The 20,138-nt window shown below is 39.3% G+C and overlaps 1 protein-coding gene across 1 annotated transcript in view; it reads right to left on the minus strand.

Annotated features, from left to right (window-relative positions):
• Positions 1-20,138, minus strand: part of SEL1L (SEL1L adaptor subunit of ERAD E3 ubiquitin ligase) — a 50,986-nt gene that overhangs the window by 20,901 nt on the left and 9,947 nt on the right. The window contains exons 4-10 of the mRNA XM_006184269.3: positions 8,572-8,739; positions 7,083-7,188; positions 6,199-6,361; positions 3,539-3,592; positions 3,389-3,448; positions 1,391-1,472; positions 878-1,032 (exon numbers count right to left, since the gene is read on the minus strand). Coding sequence (XP_006184331.1) covers positions 878-1,032; positions 1,391-1,472; positions 3,389-3,448; positions 3,539-3,592; positions 6,199-6,361; positions 7,083-7,188; positions 8,572-8,739 — 788 coding nt within the window. The remainder of the gene's footprint in view (positions 1-877; positions 1,033-1,390; positions 1,473-3,388; positions 3,449-3,538; positions 3,593-6,198; positions 6,362-7,082; positions 7,189-8,571; positions 8,740-20,138) is intronic.

Genomic DNA, 20,138 nt, shown 5'->3' on the forward strand with positions numbered 1-20,138 from the left:
CTTAATACACTGAAATCCGCTTTCTACATTAAGCAGTATTCTCCATAATTTTTAATGACTGCATAGAATTCCATGATATTGGAGTGTCATAATTTGAACTACATAATTTCCTATTGGTAAGCATTTAGACTGTTACGAATTTTAACTGGCCTCATTTTAAAGAAAGATGTATAATCAGAAGAGACAACTTTATTGTAATGTCTATGAGCTAAGATTTTGCTCTATCATTCACTTAAGTTTTTTTTTAAAAGATTCCTTTTCTTTTAGTCTTAAAATTAATTGTTCTTAAAAAGTATCTATTGCTCATCTAATCAGAAAGAACTATAAATGTAATAGAAAAAAAGACAAATATTGAAAATTCTCCTTTTTATTTTAATATAATCAAAACAACCCACAAAACAACAAATTGTACATGATACTTTGATGTGTGTCATATAGTTTACATTAAACAAGCCTACTTCTGTCCTTGACCTTGAGGAACTTACAGGCTAAGATAAGCAAAGGAAACATGAACAGTAAATAGCTCTGAAGAGCATCTGAAATTCCAAATGTTCCAGAGACTTTTCATTCAGAGAAGGTGGCAGTCTTCGTCCTTGTGACTCCAGTTAGAGCCTTCATCATCACTGTGACACTGCTTCACTTGAGCCACAGTTTTCAACTATGGTGCACAGCAGAGTCATCTGGCCAGCTCTTAAGGAACCATCAATGCCTGGGCCACATCCCAGACAAATCCAAATGAAAGGTCTTGAAAGTATGGGACTAATTGGTAGCTAATAAGGGCCCTGTGAAAATGTTACTTATAGGCATAAGTGCTTGCCCTCTGGACACTGTAATATACAAGCCAGTAAGATCCTGCATGAGATGTTTAAACACATACCTGTGCTTGTACATCCCCTTTTTCAGCTAGGAACTGGTAATACTGAATCAGATCTTCTTCTAGCATTCCACTGTTCATTCCCGGATTTTCCACCTCGTCAGGAAGCCGTATTCTCTGTACTACTGAGCCTCCCGTCAGCGAGATATCACTAGCAACTGAAACGGGGACAAAGTAATAATGGGGATGAAAGTCAGAGGGATTGTCCCAAGGAAGTACAATTCCAGCTGCCAAATGCTGAGACACCATGTTAAAGGAAATTGCTTCTGTGGTAGTCCAAAGAGTACAGAATCAAATCTACACTCAATTCAGTTTTTTTCCTATGTAAGTGGAACCGAGAGCAAAGTTTTAAAAAGTACTTCCTTAATCAATTAGTGTAAATATAATTCCACTTGAGAGAACCAAAGTATTTCAAGTGGCACAATAAAAATAGATGTATAAAAAATGCATTCTGGGTTTTTTGTTTTTGTTTTTGGTAAAGGGAAAGGCAAAAAAAAAAAAAAAAAAAATAGGTACCATGATTGGCAACAAGACGATAATGAGTCAATGCAGATTCACAGCTCTGGAGGACTCCGATGCCAGCCCAGTATCGGTAACCCTGTAACACAACTCCGAGTGAGAAGAAGACGTCTTACATGCTTCAGGGGCATTCTTGTGGGAACAAACAAATCTAATCAAATGCAGACTTTGCTTTGCTGTCCTTTGATCCAAGCACACAACCACCTCATTCACCCAGAGTTTTACATTCTGAGGTAATTTATTTAGCAACTTCAACAGCCAGACGACAGCTAAGAACTAGGAAATAAAGTTCGAGAGCCATCAAAATAGATGCCACCAACTTTACGTGTGCAGTGTGCACGTCTACCTGTAAGAGAAAATTACTTACGATCTTGCTTCAAACAGATTCCAGTCTTACCTTAGACACAATTTTAACAAAAACAGGTTACTCTTCCAGAGTAGCTCTTAAAGCAGCACAGATTAGCAGTATAGGGAAGACAGGAGACTACCAGAAACGAGCACAGTAATACCAACAATAAGTGGCTTCAGAATAGGGGGGAAGACAGCTAATTATAAAGAGAAGGAAAACAGAAAGCAGAGCTCTCTGGAGTCATTTAGCACAGACTCAAATAACATTACAAACCTTAACAATTCTTAGGGAGTAACTGTAATAACAACATGTACAACACTTAATGTTCTCACTATTTAAGAAGCCACTATTTAAGAAGACTAGTAAATAGTTTACAAATGATTTCTGTCAAAAAATATTTCATAGTTCTTGAAAATTCATTGGAAAGGAACCTTTCAATTACTGTTTGAGGAATAAACGTCTCTGGAGATTAAACAAACAAGTGGGGGAAAAGCCCTCAAAATTAGCAAGGAATGTTTCAGAAAATCAGAGAAATGGCCTTGTTTTTCACTTACTGAAACTTCTTCAGCCTTTTATCTCTGTAACAGGACAAAGTCCGAGCTCCTTGGTGTGACGTACAGCTGTTTACGTGAGTCCTGTCTCCCTGTCCTGCTGATCAACTACCCGGCATTGTACTCGCCAAACTTTTTAGCTGCTGCTCCCCTCACGAATATCTCCTTCAATCTCTCTCCTTCCAAGGCCAGGGTGGGTCAGGTGCCTTTTAGGTGATTCCCTGACCTTCTCATGCTGTGCTGTAATAATCTCCTTACTTGTGTCTCCATTTCTAGATGGAAAGCTGGGCTGGTTGTGGCCTCACACTGTATCTTACTGATCTTTGGAATCCCAATGATAAGTATTTGGTAAGTATTTTTGGAATACACACAGGGAAAGTTATCCGGGATCTACCCAGTTGGCCAGAAAACTAGGTTTTCCCTCTTTGTTAAATTTCATATCCCATCAATGACCAGGCCTGTAGACTCTTTCCCAGATTTTGGACTGGTTCTCTGCTTTCTGGCTCATTTCTGCTCAATCTACTCTTTATTAGGAACATAGTAATGTGGGTCAGAGGTCAGATGATTCACCCAAAGTCAGTTTATAAAATAGAAGGCAGGTTAAACACCTCAGCAGGAAAGAATCTGGTGGAAAGAGTCTATACTTTACCACTAAGCCATTTAAGTGATCAATGCTATCAGATAACACATAAGAGATACTCTGTAATGGATTTTATAGGACACTGAGTCTTTGTATAATTAGTCCTTCATCAATTTAAATGTCAAATCTGTCATAAACTGATCTAAAAAATAATTCTGACAAACAGTTCCAACTTAAAGAAAACTGAAAAAGAGCCATTTATTGGATCTCTATTTTAAGGGCAACCAGCCAAACTAATTTTAACGAACAACTGTGGTCTCTACCAATTTCCATCCACATGTAGATTCAATTGTTGTATCCATTAAGAAGAATTCGAAGGACATTCTATTAAATGTTTGGTCTTAATGAATATAAGTAAATTTCAATCATGAAAGCTAGAAAAGTTGTAGCCACTTATAAACCAAAAATTCTTCTGCTACTCAATGCTATTAGCTTTCTACTTAAGTCTTACTTACCAAAACCATGTGGGCTATTAGGTTGCCACCAAGAGCTCCAAAAGTATAATATACAAGGGCCTGTGAAAGAACAAAAGGTGCTTAACTGAACATAGGCCCATATTTACCCAAATCAAATTGTAGTATATGATACAGTTTTAATAGCATTACCTTTGCCTGACTTGAATTGACACCAAGCCCAGAAGCATAGAGAAAGCCAAGAGCCTGAAATAAAATGATAAAAGTCAGAATTTTTCCTTTGGTATAAGTCTATCTAAGACAGACAGTTTTATGAACCATGAAAAGATGCAACAATCTTTAAATGCTAAAAGAAACGGCTGTAAGTATGCACAACCGTGGAATTAAAAAGCCTCGGAAATGGATTCAAGTTTTACAAATTAAACAGTGAAGTTGTATCCTAACTTAAAACAGGTAAAAAAGTTTAGCTTGAAGATCAAAGACAATTTAATAGAACATTAACTAGAAAACCAAAGCTGAGCACACTTAAATATGGCTTTTACTTGATTCTTGATGAACAGCTACCATGAAAACAAAATCTCCTATGTCATTACATTAACACAGTATGTATCTATGTCAAGGGGGATACACAATGAAAATGGGTAAGAAATATCCAAAAAAAAAACTATCCCACGGATAAAAAGAGGCAGCAAGGGGCCAAGCTGAAGGGGTGAGGGAGAAAGGTCACTTTACTGTGCTAGAGCTCACACAATTTTCCTTAAAAAACCCAACTTACCAAACAATGCATCAATAAGGTTCTACCCATGCCCTATGAGCATCATCCCTGATGACGTGAACGCATAAACTAAAGCTGGAAAGGCAGGTGCTATTCTATTCCATCAGCTCATCTACATTGCCCAGCCTCCCTTGTAGCTAGGTAGGGCCATGTGCACTGGATGTGACCAGAAGGCATGCAAGACATTTTCAGGACTGGCCCTTTAAAACACCCCAAGGAATCCTCCAGCCTTCCCTGCTCCCTTCATGATGGCTTGGAAGCCCCGTGCTCCAGATCGTACAGCTACATGACGGAAGCTGCCCCTGACCCCGCGTCACCATGTGGAAGAGAGGAATGCAGGCAGGAGAGCTGCAGGGAACCTGGCATGAACAAGAAATAACTCTGTTGTGTGAAGCCACTGTGATCTCGGCGCTTTGTTTCATCAGCTAGAATTAATTAAGGGGGAGAGAGTGCTCTGTAGTGTATAAAGCACTGTGGCATTGTAAGATTCTATTATTAGAGAGAAAAGATGCCTTAAAAGTAAAAACCATTCCTCAGAGCAGAATGTGTCTGAAGATAAAGAATATATGTGTGAATTCTATAGAAACTGCTTTATGTAAAGAAGAGGGGGAAAACGCTTTGAAAACAAAGAACAATTAAGATATAACCTCTTTATAAACCAAAATCAAGACTACATAAGAGTTGTAGACTGGTTAGGTATCAGTCCTATTGAACACAATGTTGGCCTGTTATTGTTTGCATAGTCTGAAAACAGGCTTCCTCCACTAGAAATTCTCTTTTAAGTTCAAGTAAATCCCACACCTTTGATAAATCTTTATTACTGAAGGCATTTTAAATAAATGTGGTAGCCTCTAAAAATCCAAGTGTCAATCTTACCATTACTAATGGGGAATCAAGTAGGTATTATGCACCAACTGACGCGATGCCATATGGAATCAGAACATTGTTTAGCTACAAATATTTCACTTGAGTTCATCAGCCTTTAGTGAGATCCAGTTTTTGGGAACATAGATGATGAAGACACAAACTAAAGGACACCATGAGGAAGCAAACTGACAAACTGAGGTAGAACATACTGCAGAAAACCTGGCCCTAACTCTAATATAGGGGGAAAAAAAAAAGAAAGGTGGGGGTTATGCTAGAAATAACAACCAAATGTAAGTGTAGTCCTGGACCAGATACTAGTTTGTACAAAACAGGTATAAAGAAAATATTTTGGGTCAAAATGAGTATTTTATGATGTAGAAATTCCCTGGAATGGAAAGGTAAAGACTGTTGACTGAAAAGAGCAAGTTACATAATAGTAGGCAATGACTTTTTTTTTTAATAAAAGGTTGGTATTTTACTTAATACCTTTTTAACTGAAGTATAGTTGATTTACAATGTTGTGTTAGTTTCAGGTGTACAACAAAGTGATTCAGTTATAAACATACGTATCTATGCTTTTTCAGGTTCTCCATTACAGGTTATTACAAGATATTGATAATAGTTCCCTGTGCTATACAGTAGGTCCTTATTATTTATCTATTGATATTTTATTTTAATGAAGAATTTACATGAAGAGTAACATCTAGAAAGGTATACATGCACTTACATATTACCAGTGCTTATGTCTGGGGGGGGTACATATATGATGTTTACTTTCTTAGTTTTTTCAGTTTGTGTTTCTAGTTTCTCATAATGGATATGCACTGCTTCTATAATAAAAACGTTTTTTTTTTAAAAAAAAACACCAAGATTAACAAAAGCGGAGCACCTGACCTTTGGGAAAAAATGCAATGCTGAGTAATTTCAGGTTAAAAAACAAAACAATCACCGCATGTTTCATTCTCTACAGATTTAATTTGGAAAACTACAAATGTAATTTTGGCAAGATGCCTTAAATGACTATAAATGTCCTGAAACCAAGGAAAAAGACTGTCCAAGAAGATTGGTAAAATGACCTGCCATGAAATTAATACTTACAGGTATCTTACCTTCCAGTCTTGTTAAAAGAAGTCAGGGCAACGAGAACACCATGTTGTTAAAATAAACTAATGCTGAGTGTGGAGAGATTCTTCGTCGAAACTACACTTACAGTTTGTCCCTTGGGAGAGCCTTCCTCAGTCAGTTTCTCAAACATCTCTTTAGCTGCCTGGATATTCTGTGTCAGGTAATCACCAAACAAAAGAGCATACGACACTCTCTCCAGGGCCTTGGTATGGTTCATGCCTGCTGCCTTTTGAAGATACCGGTATGCTCTTTAAACATAAGTAATGAAAAAACAAATTAGCAATATACTGGAACTGCCATTAAACTTTTTTTTCAAGATCTACTAAAATGCAGCATAATTTCCTTATTCTATAGAATATCCTTGATATTTTATTTTTACTAGTGTTACTTGTATACATAGAAAATATTTTGCCAACTTTTGTTTGGAACCATAATAATATGGTGTCCAGTAAATAATTCAATGATAACCACTACAATTGTCTTTTAAAATCTTTGCACAGATGGTAACAAAAGTCAGCTGAGATTAAAGGGACATAAAATGTTAGAGGACAATGACATGTTTTATGTTCTTTCATTCCTAAATTCTAGACTTTGTCTACAAGAAAATTATAAAGCAAAAACAAAGCCCAGAAAACACCTGACAACAATTCCTTTTGTTTGTTTTGTGTCACTTCAAATTATGAGTAGGATATGTATTCCTGGCTCTGAGAAACTACTACAACTTAATCAAATGTTGCCATTTGCTCACTGTTCATTCTTTTGATCGGTGTTTATAACCTTTGTATCCTAACAAGCTAAAATCTGATAAAAGCAATGCTCCTAATGTCCATATATCATATTAAACTTTCTTATAATGCAACTTAAGAAATCCTTTGTCTCTAGCAGTGCATTAAATTAAAAAAGTACTTATCCATTTCTTTCAGTAATGGCCTGTCTTGGGGGGAGGATGGGGCTGGGCGTGCTACCTACTCTCTTTTTTGGCTTTTCTTATTGCTTCCATTGAGGATTTTCATTCCAGTTTGGTACATCACTTCTGCTTCCTGCATGTGCCGTCTTTTGGTAGCCTCTTCTTCAGCTAAAAACAAAATGTCAGTTGCATTTACACAGATAATTCTGCGCTAATTATTTATCAAACATCAGCATGTAATTTTTCTTTTGGGTGGTCATGTGAACACAAATTTTTACCATTTCCAAATGTGACTCTAAAGACACATGGTTTTAAGTGTGGCCTTTTTCTGACAAAAGATAAGACTTAAAAAAAAAAAAAACCAACTCATTGAAATCACTTTCTTTCAGAGAACGCAACATCAACCTGCTTTTGGAGGTGTACTTTTCTGCTAGTAATTCTAAGTTTTTATATAATTCAACTAAAATTTCAGTAGGAGCTTATGTTATATAGGCCAAGGTCAGCGAAAAACAGAAGGACAGTAACAAAAACTCAGAAAAATACTGATGTGGTCAAAGGACACTTCAGCCTCACCTGAAATGCTGTGTATCTCTATAAGGAGAAAGTATTCGATTAATTACATTACAAAAAAATTAGTAAAAAAAAATTGAATTTTATTAAAGATCCTGAATTAACGTTCAAGTTCTCCACTTTTTCCCTTTGCACTGATACAACAAGAATCACAGACTTGTAGACAAGTCTCAAAAATATTTTGCTACTGTAATATGTAGCATTTTAACAGAAATCTAGAACTCATCAAGAGACATCTGAGTATTTCATTAGGACTGGTATTTATAGAAATAGAAGTGAGTTCTTCTTGTAATATGAAAACAAATCTAATGTATTAAATTGTAGTAGTTAATCATACTGGCCCTACATCCAAAGATGGACTACATATGATGTTATCTTCTAGGAAAGCCTATATATTAGAGCCATTATTCTGGAAGTGTTATTTGGTATCAAATGAAGTATGTTCAAAGTTACCTGTTGTTCTTTATTAGTTAGAAAGTTTTTCCTAAAAACACAGCTTGCCTTTAGAGGTCAGCCCCCAGTAATGACACGAACACTTAGGACAGTTAAACATACGATGTTTGTCAAATGTTACCCTGGCATGGTGCATTTTGCTCAGAGTACTTAAAAAAGGTATTACCTATTGTTCTTTAAACCACTATTAACTTTCACCCTAATGTTCTGTTTCCTTTATTGCCAGAATGTTTTACATTAATTAATTTAACAGCCTGCCCAAAGGTTTTGAGAACAACTCATGCATATCAATGGAAAACTTATTTCTAAATAAGGCATGAGTGTGATGAGCTGTCCGAGTGACTGCCTGGAAGTAAGTGTCCTGTGTGCTTCCCATGCTTACTTCCATTTTTTAAGGCTATAACTGTGTCATCAATGATGACCATTTCTGATCAAGATGAAAGACGGATTGCTACAAAAGGCCTTTAAAAAAACTGCAACCGGAGACAAAAAACAATGTGGACATGCCTCCTTCTGAGCAACACTTACTTTCACAAAAGCCCCACTTTTCATCTGCCTTGTAGTCATAGGTTGTAGCACACCACAGTCTGCCATCTTCCCTCCCATCTGACGTACATTCATCATATTCCTTGTCCAGGAACAGAAAAGGGAAGTGGCAGGGCTCCCCATGTGCTGTGCCTTCAATGGCGGTCAAAGCTGGAAAGATAAGAAAAAAAATCTAAACATGAAAAGCATCTCTGGTATTCATGGCTTTAACTGTCAATTTCAACTACCAGAATCGAAGACACAGATATATGATTTGGCATGGGGGACATAAAAGAGCCAGCACCAATTTTCAAGGACGATGTGAAGGTGAGTCAACTTTGAGCATGGGGAGCTGACTACCCAGCTCTATATCTAGCTCAGAATTTCTGAAGGTCTTGAATGTTAAAAGTCTACTGTAAAACTCCTGCCCAACTAATGAGCAAAATATAAGGCAAATGCAACTGAATCAATCCCACTGCTCCAGCACAACTCTCCTTTTTTCTATCTGAATGCTGTTAAGTCAATTTCTTCGCTAATACAAAGTTATATGGGGAATATGCTCCCCCAGGCAAAGTTAATCCCTCACACACTCCTCTGTGATCCCACAGCATTCTATTACAGTACTGATCATAGGCACTGAGCTTTTTTCTTTACCATACGCCAGCTCTCACTAGACTCTGAGCTTGTTAAGGGCAGAGACCGTATCTCTAATTTGTTCTTTAAGTTCCTTCTGAATATCTCTTAGGTGCTGGGAACTATGTCAGGTGCTGGAAATGAGGTGAAGCAGAGGTCTCTGCTATACAGAACTTACTACCTAGCAAAGAAGAGAGACATTAAACAAAAGTATGATTGATGTTATGGAAGGGAAAGCCTCCCCATCGGAACTGAAGTTTATTTACGTTGAACCTCATGGATGTGTAGGAGGAGATGGTGTATGAAATGCTTCAGGGTGGGGTGGTGAGAAGTACTGTAGACAAAAGGAAAAGCGTGTGTTAAGAATCAAATGAAAGAGAGCATGGCACATTAGAGAAAACAAAAAGAGTTTGGTATCTCAGAATACATAGTTTGAGTGTCAAAGTGGACAAGAGAAGAAGCTAAAGAATCATGAAGAACCCAGACTAGGGAGGTCCTGACAAATCTTACTAATGAATTTGGATTTCATTCTGAGAACAATGAAAACTCACTTAAGAGTTTAAGTAGGAGTGACATGCTCATATTTATATTTTACTTAAGAGAGTGGACAACGGAATGCCAAGTCGGATGCAAGGTGAGCAGTTTAAAGGTTGTGACAGTACTCTAACTGAGAGGTAATGGTGGTCTGAAGAGGACAATGGAGTGAAAGAATTGGATGTACTCAAGTGATGCTAAGGTGGTAGATATGGTGCTACTTACTGACTCAGATGTGCAGATGAGAGGAGAGGAGTCAAGGAAGGCTCCCAGGCACTAGGCTTCAGGAAGTGAGTAGGCAGCTGTCCTTACTAAGACAGAGGACACTAAAGCAGGGGCAGGCTACTGGGGAGGGATGAAATGGATCAGGAGAGAGACAAGTTCCGCTTTGCTCCTGCCACATTCAAGGTGGCTAGACAAAACAAAACAAGCGAAGATGTCTTAGACATCTTTTCAGTTGTAGCCAAAGAGAAAGTTCTCCAGTTTACAGATATATTTGAAGCCAAGAGCATGCATAAGAATGCCGAGCGAGAGGTGTATGAGGAAACAAAAGAGCTAGGCCTGAGCCTAGACTCCAACGATACTCGGTTAAGAGTAAGTACACACATACAATGTCCATTGGTTGCTTTTACATGGAGAATTAAATTAGGCAACAGACCTTAGAAAATAAGAGTATAGATTCTGGAGTCAGAACACCTGATTCAAACCCTACTGATTATTAGCTGTGCACTTTGAGTAAGTTACTTAATCTCTTTCCTTATCCATAAAATTATCTGGAGATAACTTCCTTATCTACAAAAAGGGATAACAGTCCTTTCTGCATAGACTTATTTACAAAGGTGAACTGAAATAATACAAGGGACTCATCATGATGCTTGCACTTAAGGTAGTAAGAGTTTAAGAGATGGCAACTTCTATTATTATTAACGGCACATCTGCTCTGAAAGGCTGGAAAATGTATGCTCCTTCTTTCCAGTGTGAACAAGAATACATCCTAAGACTAATTTAAAAATTAGTTTCAGTAAGTTATGAAAGGCAAATGAATTTCAAATGGTTTACCACCAGGTAAACGCCATTCACCCTCTTGGTAATCACTAACCAGAGGCAAATAACTTCTTCATGTTTTCAAGAAATGATCTTTAATACAATGTTTAAGCAAAGCATCCTTTAGCAACAACCTCAGAGGGTCATTTTGACTATAGAATCTGAAAAAGGCACTCTGATGCACTGCTTTGGAAAGACAATACCTGTACAACTGCTGTTTGTAAATTTGAATTTCAAATTAAATAACATACAATGGTTTAAACGAATATTTGATTTTTCTACAATAACAGAAGTTTTTGTTTTAAAAGGAATAGCTTGTTATAAAAATTTTAGTTTGCCAAAACTTATCCTTTCTAAGTTGTTCAAATACATGAAAGAATTATCTTTCTTGCGATGAAGCTACACAGTAAAAAAGAAACTGGAGAGAACCCAAAAGTTTTTGGCAACAAAAGGTTTTCACCCACTGCTGATTCAGCTCTAACTTAAAGCAGGAAGAATCCCCAGGGCACACCTGTTTCATCAATTTAGTTAAACTGAAAAATCTTGGTCAAAATAATGTGTCCATTAGTAAGTCAGTAGAAAGAAAACTTGCATCTCTTAGCTATCTTCTCCAGGCAAAATCACCATAGGGAAACTGCTATTAGCTTTTAAACCTGTTTTAAAGTCTTCCAAAAATTACTGATTGGGACTTGCCAGTTTCAAGTCTATTATCTCAAGTTGATATTCCTCACAATAGCATTAATTTCAGTTAATTTTCTTTCCATGGAAGAATTCTGTAAGAATTTCAAAGCTATTATTTTAAAACCACCATGAAAACAGTACCAGTTTTAAAAACAATGGTAATCACTGTTCTTACATAATGAGGCTGACTGATTATGCAATTCAAGTTAATGATAGCCAGTAATCAAATCTGACACTTAAAATGAAAAGGGGAAAAAAAAATGCGTCACTATGTCAATTCTGCACCTCCATGTAAAAATTCACATTTTATAGATATGAGAAATCATATTTTCACTCAAAAATAATGACCTAGTGTCACAGTCTACTTAGACTTTGGGTGTAAGATCTTTGACTTGTGGTATATGAGAACTTAAAATGATGAACAGACTGCTTTATATTTAAACTAGTAGAAATTTGCTCTTGCAAAGTTTAAGAAAGCCAGAAAGGTTTTTAAAAAAAAAAAACCGAACTGAAACCCTACCGAAACCTGTAACCCTTCAGCACTGGCCAGAATATGGGTAAATGGGAATTTTCATACTGTCAGCAGGAGTGAAAAGAGGACATTTAGGAGTATCTGACAGAACTGAAAAGCTCCATACATCTTTAGATCCTATTTTTTCACTTTTGGGCTGTTTACTTACAGAAATGCTCCCACAAGAATACAAAGAGGTAAATCCAAGAAAGTATTTGTAAACTATCATAATTTAAAAAAAAAAAAGCCAAAAAGAACTCCAAGGTTCATGAAGAGTAGGTTGGCTGAATCCACTACAGAGCAGTCATTACACAGGAACCTGGGCATCAACACAGATGGACTCAAAGGTCACTAGAGAGCAGCGTGGACGGAGCAGAGGGTAAAGGCTGAGTCTCGGGGGCAACCTTACATTTCAGCATCAGGCAGATTCCGAGGAGCCACAGCCCAGAGGAGAAAGCCTCTTCAGAGAAAGGGAAAAACTGCATGAGGGGTCCGCTAGGTGAGGACCAAGAACTGTCCAGATTCAGCAATTAGAATGTGCTGGAGGAGAGTGGATTTTGTGGTCTGGAGGAGACCAGGGCCTTGCTAGACTCAGATGAGAGGATGGGAAGAGAGGAAGTGACATCAGTGAACAGAGACAACTATTCCGAAGAATGATGCTATACAGGCGAGTAGAGAAGTGAGGTGCTTACTGGAGGGGCATCTGGAGACAGGCTTTATTTTATTTTATTTTTTTGAATACCAGATATCACACTATGTTTGAAATGTTGATGGAAAGAAATCAAGAGTCTGGACAAAGAATGTCACCTGCCATTCAGTAAACAAAGAATGTTGCCTTTCACCAAGCCATCAGCCACTGCAGCTCCCCAAAGGTGTGCCCGGAGGGGAATTCAGGATGGAGAAAACCAGGATACTGGCCTTAGATAGTTAAGATGTACATCTAAGGAATAATAATTTTAATGAGCCCAGACTCTTGCATCTTCCCAAACATAGAAAAGCACTACAATTATTAACTTGAGATGTCTGTCTTTTTGTGATTAGCAGCAATCTTCTGATGTTTGACTACAAGCTTTTTTTTCCCCCCCAGAAAAAATTCATATATATTTTGTCTCCTCCCTCACCTCTTTGGAACAGCTTCTGTGAGCTATCTCTGGAGTATAATTCTCAGTAAGGTCTCCAAATAAAACATAACTTGCAATTTTTATGTTGTGTGTTTTCCTTCAGTTGAGAAAACAACATAAATGTGGCTAGAATGTTCAACAGGTACTGAATTAAATGTCCTGGAATACGAATACTCACATCTTTTCTTATTTTTAATTGTAAAATCAGAACAAAAGAAAAACAAAAACATCAACTTCTTGATCCATACAGACAGAAGTAGGGAATTTAGCTTTGCAAATTTCTTGTTTTAAGAGCTTTTACACTGCTATTTAAGACTGATAATTGTATCTGTAAGTTTAGATGGGTATTCTGTTAATAAGAAGATTATTTAATCATGCTGCTTGTTTAAAGCAATCTTGTATTTCCAAACATACAGCAGCAAGTAGCATTTTAGTCAAATACATCTGTGGTCAAAAATAGTTGAAACACAATTATCTAATGTTAAAAAGGCATCAACCCCAAGACAACTGTTATACAGTGTTCAGTAATTTTAGCAAACGTGAAGATAAAAACTCAATCAACCAACTAACCAACAAATCCCTATAGTACTGGAAACGAAACACAAATACAGATGATTTAAAGCAAACCATGTTTGAGATAAACTAAATGCTGTAGGTCAAATAAAGACGTATTTACCATCAGTTGAGAAATATGGTATAGTATTCTCCAAGTGAAAACACCAATTTTACATAATTTGCTACAAGAAGAATGCTTTTACCCAAGGTTGAGAAATACTAAGTACAGCTGAGAAATTACATATGTTAACGAAGGAAGGACAGACAGACACACGGACCATATTAAGGAAGGTACTGCTTTAAGGATCAAGATGTATTTTGCAGAAGAAAAACAAAAGGCAGTCCTATGGAGAAGGAACAAAACCTTAAGATAAGAGTTCATACAAACTCAGTTCTGAGAGAAATAACTAATCATTTAAAAGTAGAAACAGAAGCAAGCACTGGCCCATGTGCCCAGAAGAAAGCGACAAGCTTCACAACACTTAGGTGTCAGGCACTGTGAAAAGCCATACAGAGTGAAAACTGCTCAGGGAAACTGCTATTTAAGAACAGTGACTTTTGATAATGGCTTTAAACGAGTTCTTCAAGTTTCAAAAGCCCTGGTAAAGCGCTTCTCCACAAGGATGTTCTCCTAAAGGAGTATCCTTCTTTACAACAAAAGAAAAGAAAAGAAATAACAATAACAAAAGAAATCTTCTCCTTCAAATCAGAAGGCCAAGGCCTATGGTGCCTTAACCACCTATCTTCTTAGTCTGAAGATTAAACTCAGTTTGTTTATTCCCTGCCACCCTCATGCATGTGACGATGAACCAAAATGCCATCCTATTACTCAACCAACTTTCTTACTTCAGAACCCAATTTTAAGCATGTTTAGTGAGTTTAAACTCAGTTTCTTTTGTGCCATTCGAAACAGAGCAAGATGCTGGTTATTTGATTTAATTTTTCTTCTTCTTTTTTAAGACTGTTAGGATAGTGTGTTTATTGCAGAAAAGATAATCCAAGCACTGGGAAAGTATAAAAAAATGAATGAAAAATCAGTCATCATTAGCTACCACTGAAAATTCTCTTTTTCTCCAGAGGTAATGACTGTTACTGGAAAAGAATACATCTTTTTTTCCGTGTGCAAACATATGGGGGAAAAATGGCTCTTTCACATAAGGGATCTTGATGGTTAATTCTGCGTATAAACTTGGCTGGGCCATAGTGTCCAGATGTTTGGTTAGACACTATTTTGGATGCTTCTGTGATGGTGTTTTTTTGGATGAGATTAACATTTAAATCGATGGACTCTGAGTAAAGCATATTAGCCTCCACCTATGGGTGGGCCTCATTCAATCAGTTGAAGGCCTAACAGAACAAAGACTAACCTCCCCCAAGCAAGCGGGAATTCTGCCAATAGATGGTCTTCGGCTCTATTTCTCTGGAGAACCCTGAAGTATAGGATCCTACTAAGTGGATTATTTACAATGTGACATTTTCATTTAACACTGACATCCCTCCAGGTGGCAATCAGTGCAGATTGGCTATCAATTCTTTAATCCTTTCCTCACCTTCTGTAGAGCTAGGGATGGTCAAGTGGTAGTTTTGGCAGTTCTACTCCTGACTTCTGCAGGAGGCTCCTGCTCCTCTGATGCAGGCACTGCTTCCTCCCAAGGACCTAGGACCTGGAGGTGTAGCTACCATGTGTGACCACCTGGGACAAACATGATGATGAAGCCAGCTTACTAAGGAGAATGAACAGGAGAGAAAGGAGCTGGAGTCCTTGATGGCACAGGTCCTGAACCACATTATCTATGGAGCTCTGGTACATGAGCCAAATGAACCTCTGCTCCTGCCACACTGTTTGATGGATTTTTCTGTTATTTGCAACAAAACTTGTTCCTTTTAAAGTGACTATGAGTATCCTATAGTCAGGAATACCATAGTGTAATCATTCCCCTCTTGGTGGCCTTTTATTCATTCATTTTCAACAAATTAGTTTACTGAGATGATACGCAGAAAATAGTTGGGGCAACAGACATGACTATTATCCTTTGAAAGGTCGGCCCTTGGCTGGCATCTGGGAACTCTGACTTGGGGAGAGTTCAAGCCACCCTAATTCTAGTGACTCACTGGGCCTAAACTGCTTGTACAGACAATGTGGTTTATGCTCAACATCTGTTTTCCTTCTGGGAGTCTGCAATTTTGGGAGATGCCAGGCAGAGAGTGATGACATGACTAGTCTCCACAAAAAGCTCCAGGCACTGGGTCGCTAATGAGCTTTCTTTTAAGATAGCATTTCCTATGTGCTATCACTTATGCTAGGGGAATTAAGTGTGACCTGTATGACTCCACTGCGAGAGGACTTTTGGGAAATTTGCACCTTATTTCCTGCAGACCCACTCCATGCTGATTTTGCTTTGTATCCCTTCGCTATAATAAATCATAGCTGTGAGTACAACCATATGCTGAGTCTTCCCAGCAAAGCACTGAGCCCAGGGATGGTCTTAGGGACTTCCAACATCACTTGGATCAGAAGTGGGATTCCTTAGAATAACCCTGACTCGCTGAAAGATGGTGAAATTTTGGGAGAGGATGGTTAGGGGGCCAGGTATGACGTATCTTTGCTGCCCAGATGATTGTGGAGTTATGCACGGTATGCAGTGGCGGCTGAGCTGCTCTCTGCTGTGAGAAGTGAAAGTTACCTGTGGAATCTGAAAATAATACATCCAGCTCCTGGAGAGAAGGCTTGCTGGATCCCCCACATGCTTTTGGCCATGCTGGCTAGCATGATGCCTTTGGGTCTTGCTTTCTCCTCCAGATGGGAGAGGAAAGGGCCCCCAAATTCCCAAAGGTGAATAGGCCAAACCTGTTGTTTGCATTGCTCTCTTCTTCAAGTGGGGTAGGGGTGGGGTTTAAACCAGGTCCCAGGGCTGGAGCAAAATTTTAGATAATCCAGAAAGGAAAAGAAAAGGGGGGGGGGGCGGTAACACAGTTTTTTTTTTTCAGCCTAGCTGCTGCTATAGTACCTCCCCCACTCCTCCCTCCTCTGCATTCCAGCCTGGCTCTTCCCTGGTGGCTCTAATGTTAACACTGCAAACACTGAATTTATTGCTAGGAGTTTAAGTATATTTGCAATGAGAAGAAAAAAAAAAAAAGAAAATTTCTTTAGTGACTTCATATTGTGTGGCTGTGACATCCGGATGTACGGTAAAAATGAATATAAAATGTTAAATGCTTGTAATTCCATACATGCCAGAGGAATCATCCTGATCAGGGGAAGCTGCAAAAAAGGAAATGTGTCAGTGGGACACAACTTCCTTGCTTTTTGTTGCCAGTGGGCGGGATGGAATTTAAACTCTTTGAGTACTGGAAACAGAACAAGACTGTAACTGATGAGCTCTGCTATGGAAGATAAGGATTTTTGCTTACTGGAGCCTCTGGAAAAAGGGAGACAATGAGAAAGAGAGGTGATCTACAGATGGAGATACACTTTTAGAGTTTTAAAAAGCAGGTTTTAGTTGGCTAATGAGAGCTTGTGGAAGCAGAGGTCTGTCCCTTAAAGACTGAGGTGCAGGTCTGTGAGCGGGTTGATTTTAGACTCGAAGACTGACAAAACCAGTCATAGGAAAGTCTCGTCTGCCACTTGGACTTTCTGGCCTCCAGCATCTAGGCTTCACTGCTGAAGAAAAACCTCTGGCTTTTCTAAACTTCTGAATTCACAGATCCTAATTGCTTAGACTTTATTCTAAGCTAAAGCCTGATGCCATCCAGTATAGGCTTCCAGCCTCAGTGGGAGCTGTGCAGAACTGAAAGCAGGCATAGGCTTGTAAACATAACTCACACTCTGACCTCTGTACGTGAAGCCACCTCTCTGTGGGGCTCACCCTGTGAGTAAGTCACAGCTGCCTGGCAGGACTGTTTGGGTCCCCTACAAATGCCTGTAGGATGTTCCTTGATGGGACCATCTGCAAAAAGCGGCTGACTGCCTGCAGAGTTCTGATACAGAGACTGACCACAATTCTTCACTTGAGACTATCATTGAAAGCTGCAACTGGGGAGAGGGTACATCATAGCAACTGAGACCTCTGATTTCCTCCCGGACAGGCTGGGCCAGCTCCCCATCCCCTCTAGGACATGTCTTACTGGGGTCGACTCCCTGTGCCTGGGTCTCTGGAGGAGCTGCCGTTTGCAACAATGAACTGATACCTGCCTCTGCTTTCCTCGCCTCTCTCCTGCTGCACACACCTTAGTCCAACTGATGAGCTGTCTTCAGAAAGGGGTTGATCTTCTCTAGGCTGTCCACTGGATAAGAGATCAGGGTGAAAGGGATGGGAGGTTATGTAAAACCATCCTGAAATTTTTTGGAAATTCTGGAGTTTTGTCCTGACCGACCTGTGAATACGATGTTTTTCAGGTTCAGCTGTGTAATGGTGTTTTCCTATGAAGATGTTTTGCACCTCTTTCACACAATTGCTCAAGACAAAGGGTCTGGATGAGAGCAGGGGATGACTGAAAAAATACAAAATTATGACTGTTGAATGGAAACACAGATTTTGCAACAATCAAGGAAAATAAACCAAAACCCCTGCACCTGGAGAGGCACAAGGGAGGGGAGAGGGCATTACGATCTTCGTTTTTTGAAACTATGTCTGGAAGCTTCTCCTCTTCCTGAAGGAAAACTCTCCGTGCACCTTTCCAAGCTGTTGACAGTGCTTTGAATTCAGACTGCTGAGCCTATGGTCTACGATCACCCCTGGCAAGGCTGACTGTGGGGCAGCAGGAGAAGACCGAGCCTTCCACACAGAAAACCTCCAGATGCTGACCACATTCATGAGTGGATGAACTGTTGTCAAGGACAACGAAACTGAACTGACTGGTAGTCCCTCTGAAACCAAGGACTGACCTAAATTATTTGAATTGGGCTGGGAGCTGTAGGAAAAGACGCCCATGGTGGAAAACCACATCATACTTCCCAACTAATTCATGCTTTGCTGGGGGTGCCCTAGCGATTGTACATTCTGTTTCTAGGGGTCCTCTGGGAATCCCCGATAATTCCTTCTCGGACTGTACTTCTGCGTGTGCACCCCGATTATCACCACACTGCCTCAGCCCTGAAAGGCTTTCAAGTCAGCTTGAACTTACTGGCCAGACTTGTACTGGGCCTGAACTGATGCTTAGGGCCAGGTAACAGTGGTTAATACAGAAACTTTAGGCTACCTACTTTTTAAGATAGACCTTTCTAATTAATGGGATTTGTTCTGTGGTTAAGACACATGAAGAGCATAACTGCAGGTTACTCTAACTCTGCTATCTATCTGGGTCTTATCGGTAATACTTTTAGTATAAAAACAATCTGGCCAATGACCAAGGGAGTATGCCATGTAGAGAAGAGTGAACCTAACAGGCCTAAACGTCTGTCCTTAAAAAGGCCTCCTTCCAAGGTTGGCCCTTGGCTTGTGTCTGGGAACTTAAAATTTGGAAGGGTTCCCACTATCCTGTTACGAGTGACTCATCCCGATTGTACAAACGATACGGTTTATGCCGAACACCTGCTTTCCTTCTGGGAGCCTGCTATTTTGGCACGTGACTAGCCCCCATAAAAACTCCAGGTATTAGGTCTCTAACAAGTTTCCCTGGCAGACAACATTTCACACACACTGTCACAATTTGTTGCTGGGGAAATGAAACACTTTCCCTGTGGCTGCCCTGGGAGACGACCCCTGGAAGCTTGCATCTGGCCTCTGCCAGACTTCACCCCATGCACCTTTCCCTTTGCTGATTTTGCTTTGTATTCTTTTGCTGTAATAAATCATGGCTGTAAACATGACTATGTGCTGGGTCCTGTGAGTCTTTCCAGAGAATCATGGATCTCGAGGGTACAGTCTTGGGGATCCTTGACACAGCTGGGAATAAGTGTGAAATGTCCAACAAACAGCAGAAGGCAGTGGGGCTGGAGTCATGACAGAGAGGAGGTCAGATAGAGAGGGGCTTGCTCACATAAAGCCTTGTTTGGATTTTATTCTGAACAGGACAGGAAGCCACTGGAGGCTTCTGAACAGGAAGGAGGATCAGTCTGGCCACTGTCAGATAACTGGCATCAGGGGAAAGGGTGAAAACAGGGACACCAAATAGGATGTCCTTATGTACAAGAGACTCTTAACTGCCCTTGGGTGGGTCAGGAACTGCTTCAGAAAAGGGAAACTTAAGTTTATCTTTAAGGATGAGTAGAAATGTGATGGATAGATTGGGCAAGGGGGTGAGGAAGGTATTCCCAGCGGTGGGGAGAACTGGTATGCCCCAGTTCTGATGCAGTGGGGACTGCGCATACACAAAGTCATGCATGTACAACTTACATGCATGTACTAAGCTTTTTCATGTATTAATAATACATTAAAAACAACTTTAAATGAAAAGAAAAAAAACAAGAAAAACTAAAACAAGAGAATCTAAATGTTTCTAAAGTGGTTGATATGACCACACAGAGAATTGCTGAAGTGATCTTAAAGCAC

The sequence above is a fragment of the Camelus ferus genome, chromosome 6 (assembly GCF_009834535.1).
Source record: "Camelus ferus isolate YT-003-E chromosome 6, BCGSAC_Cfer_1.0, whole genome shotgun sequence".
Classification (NCBI taxonomy): domain Eukaryota; kingdom Metazoa; phylum Chordata; class Mammalia; order Artiodactyla; family Camelidae; genus Camelus; species Camelus ferus.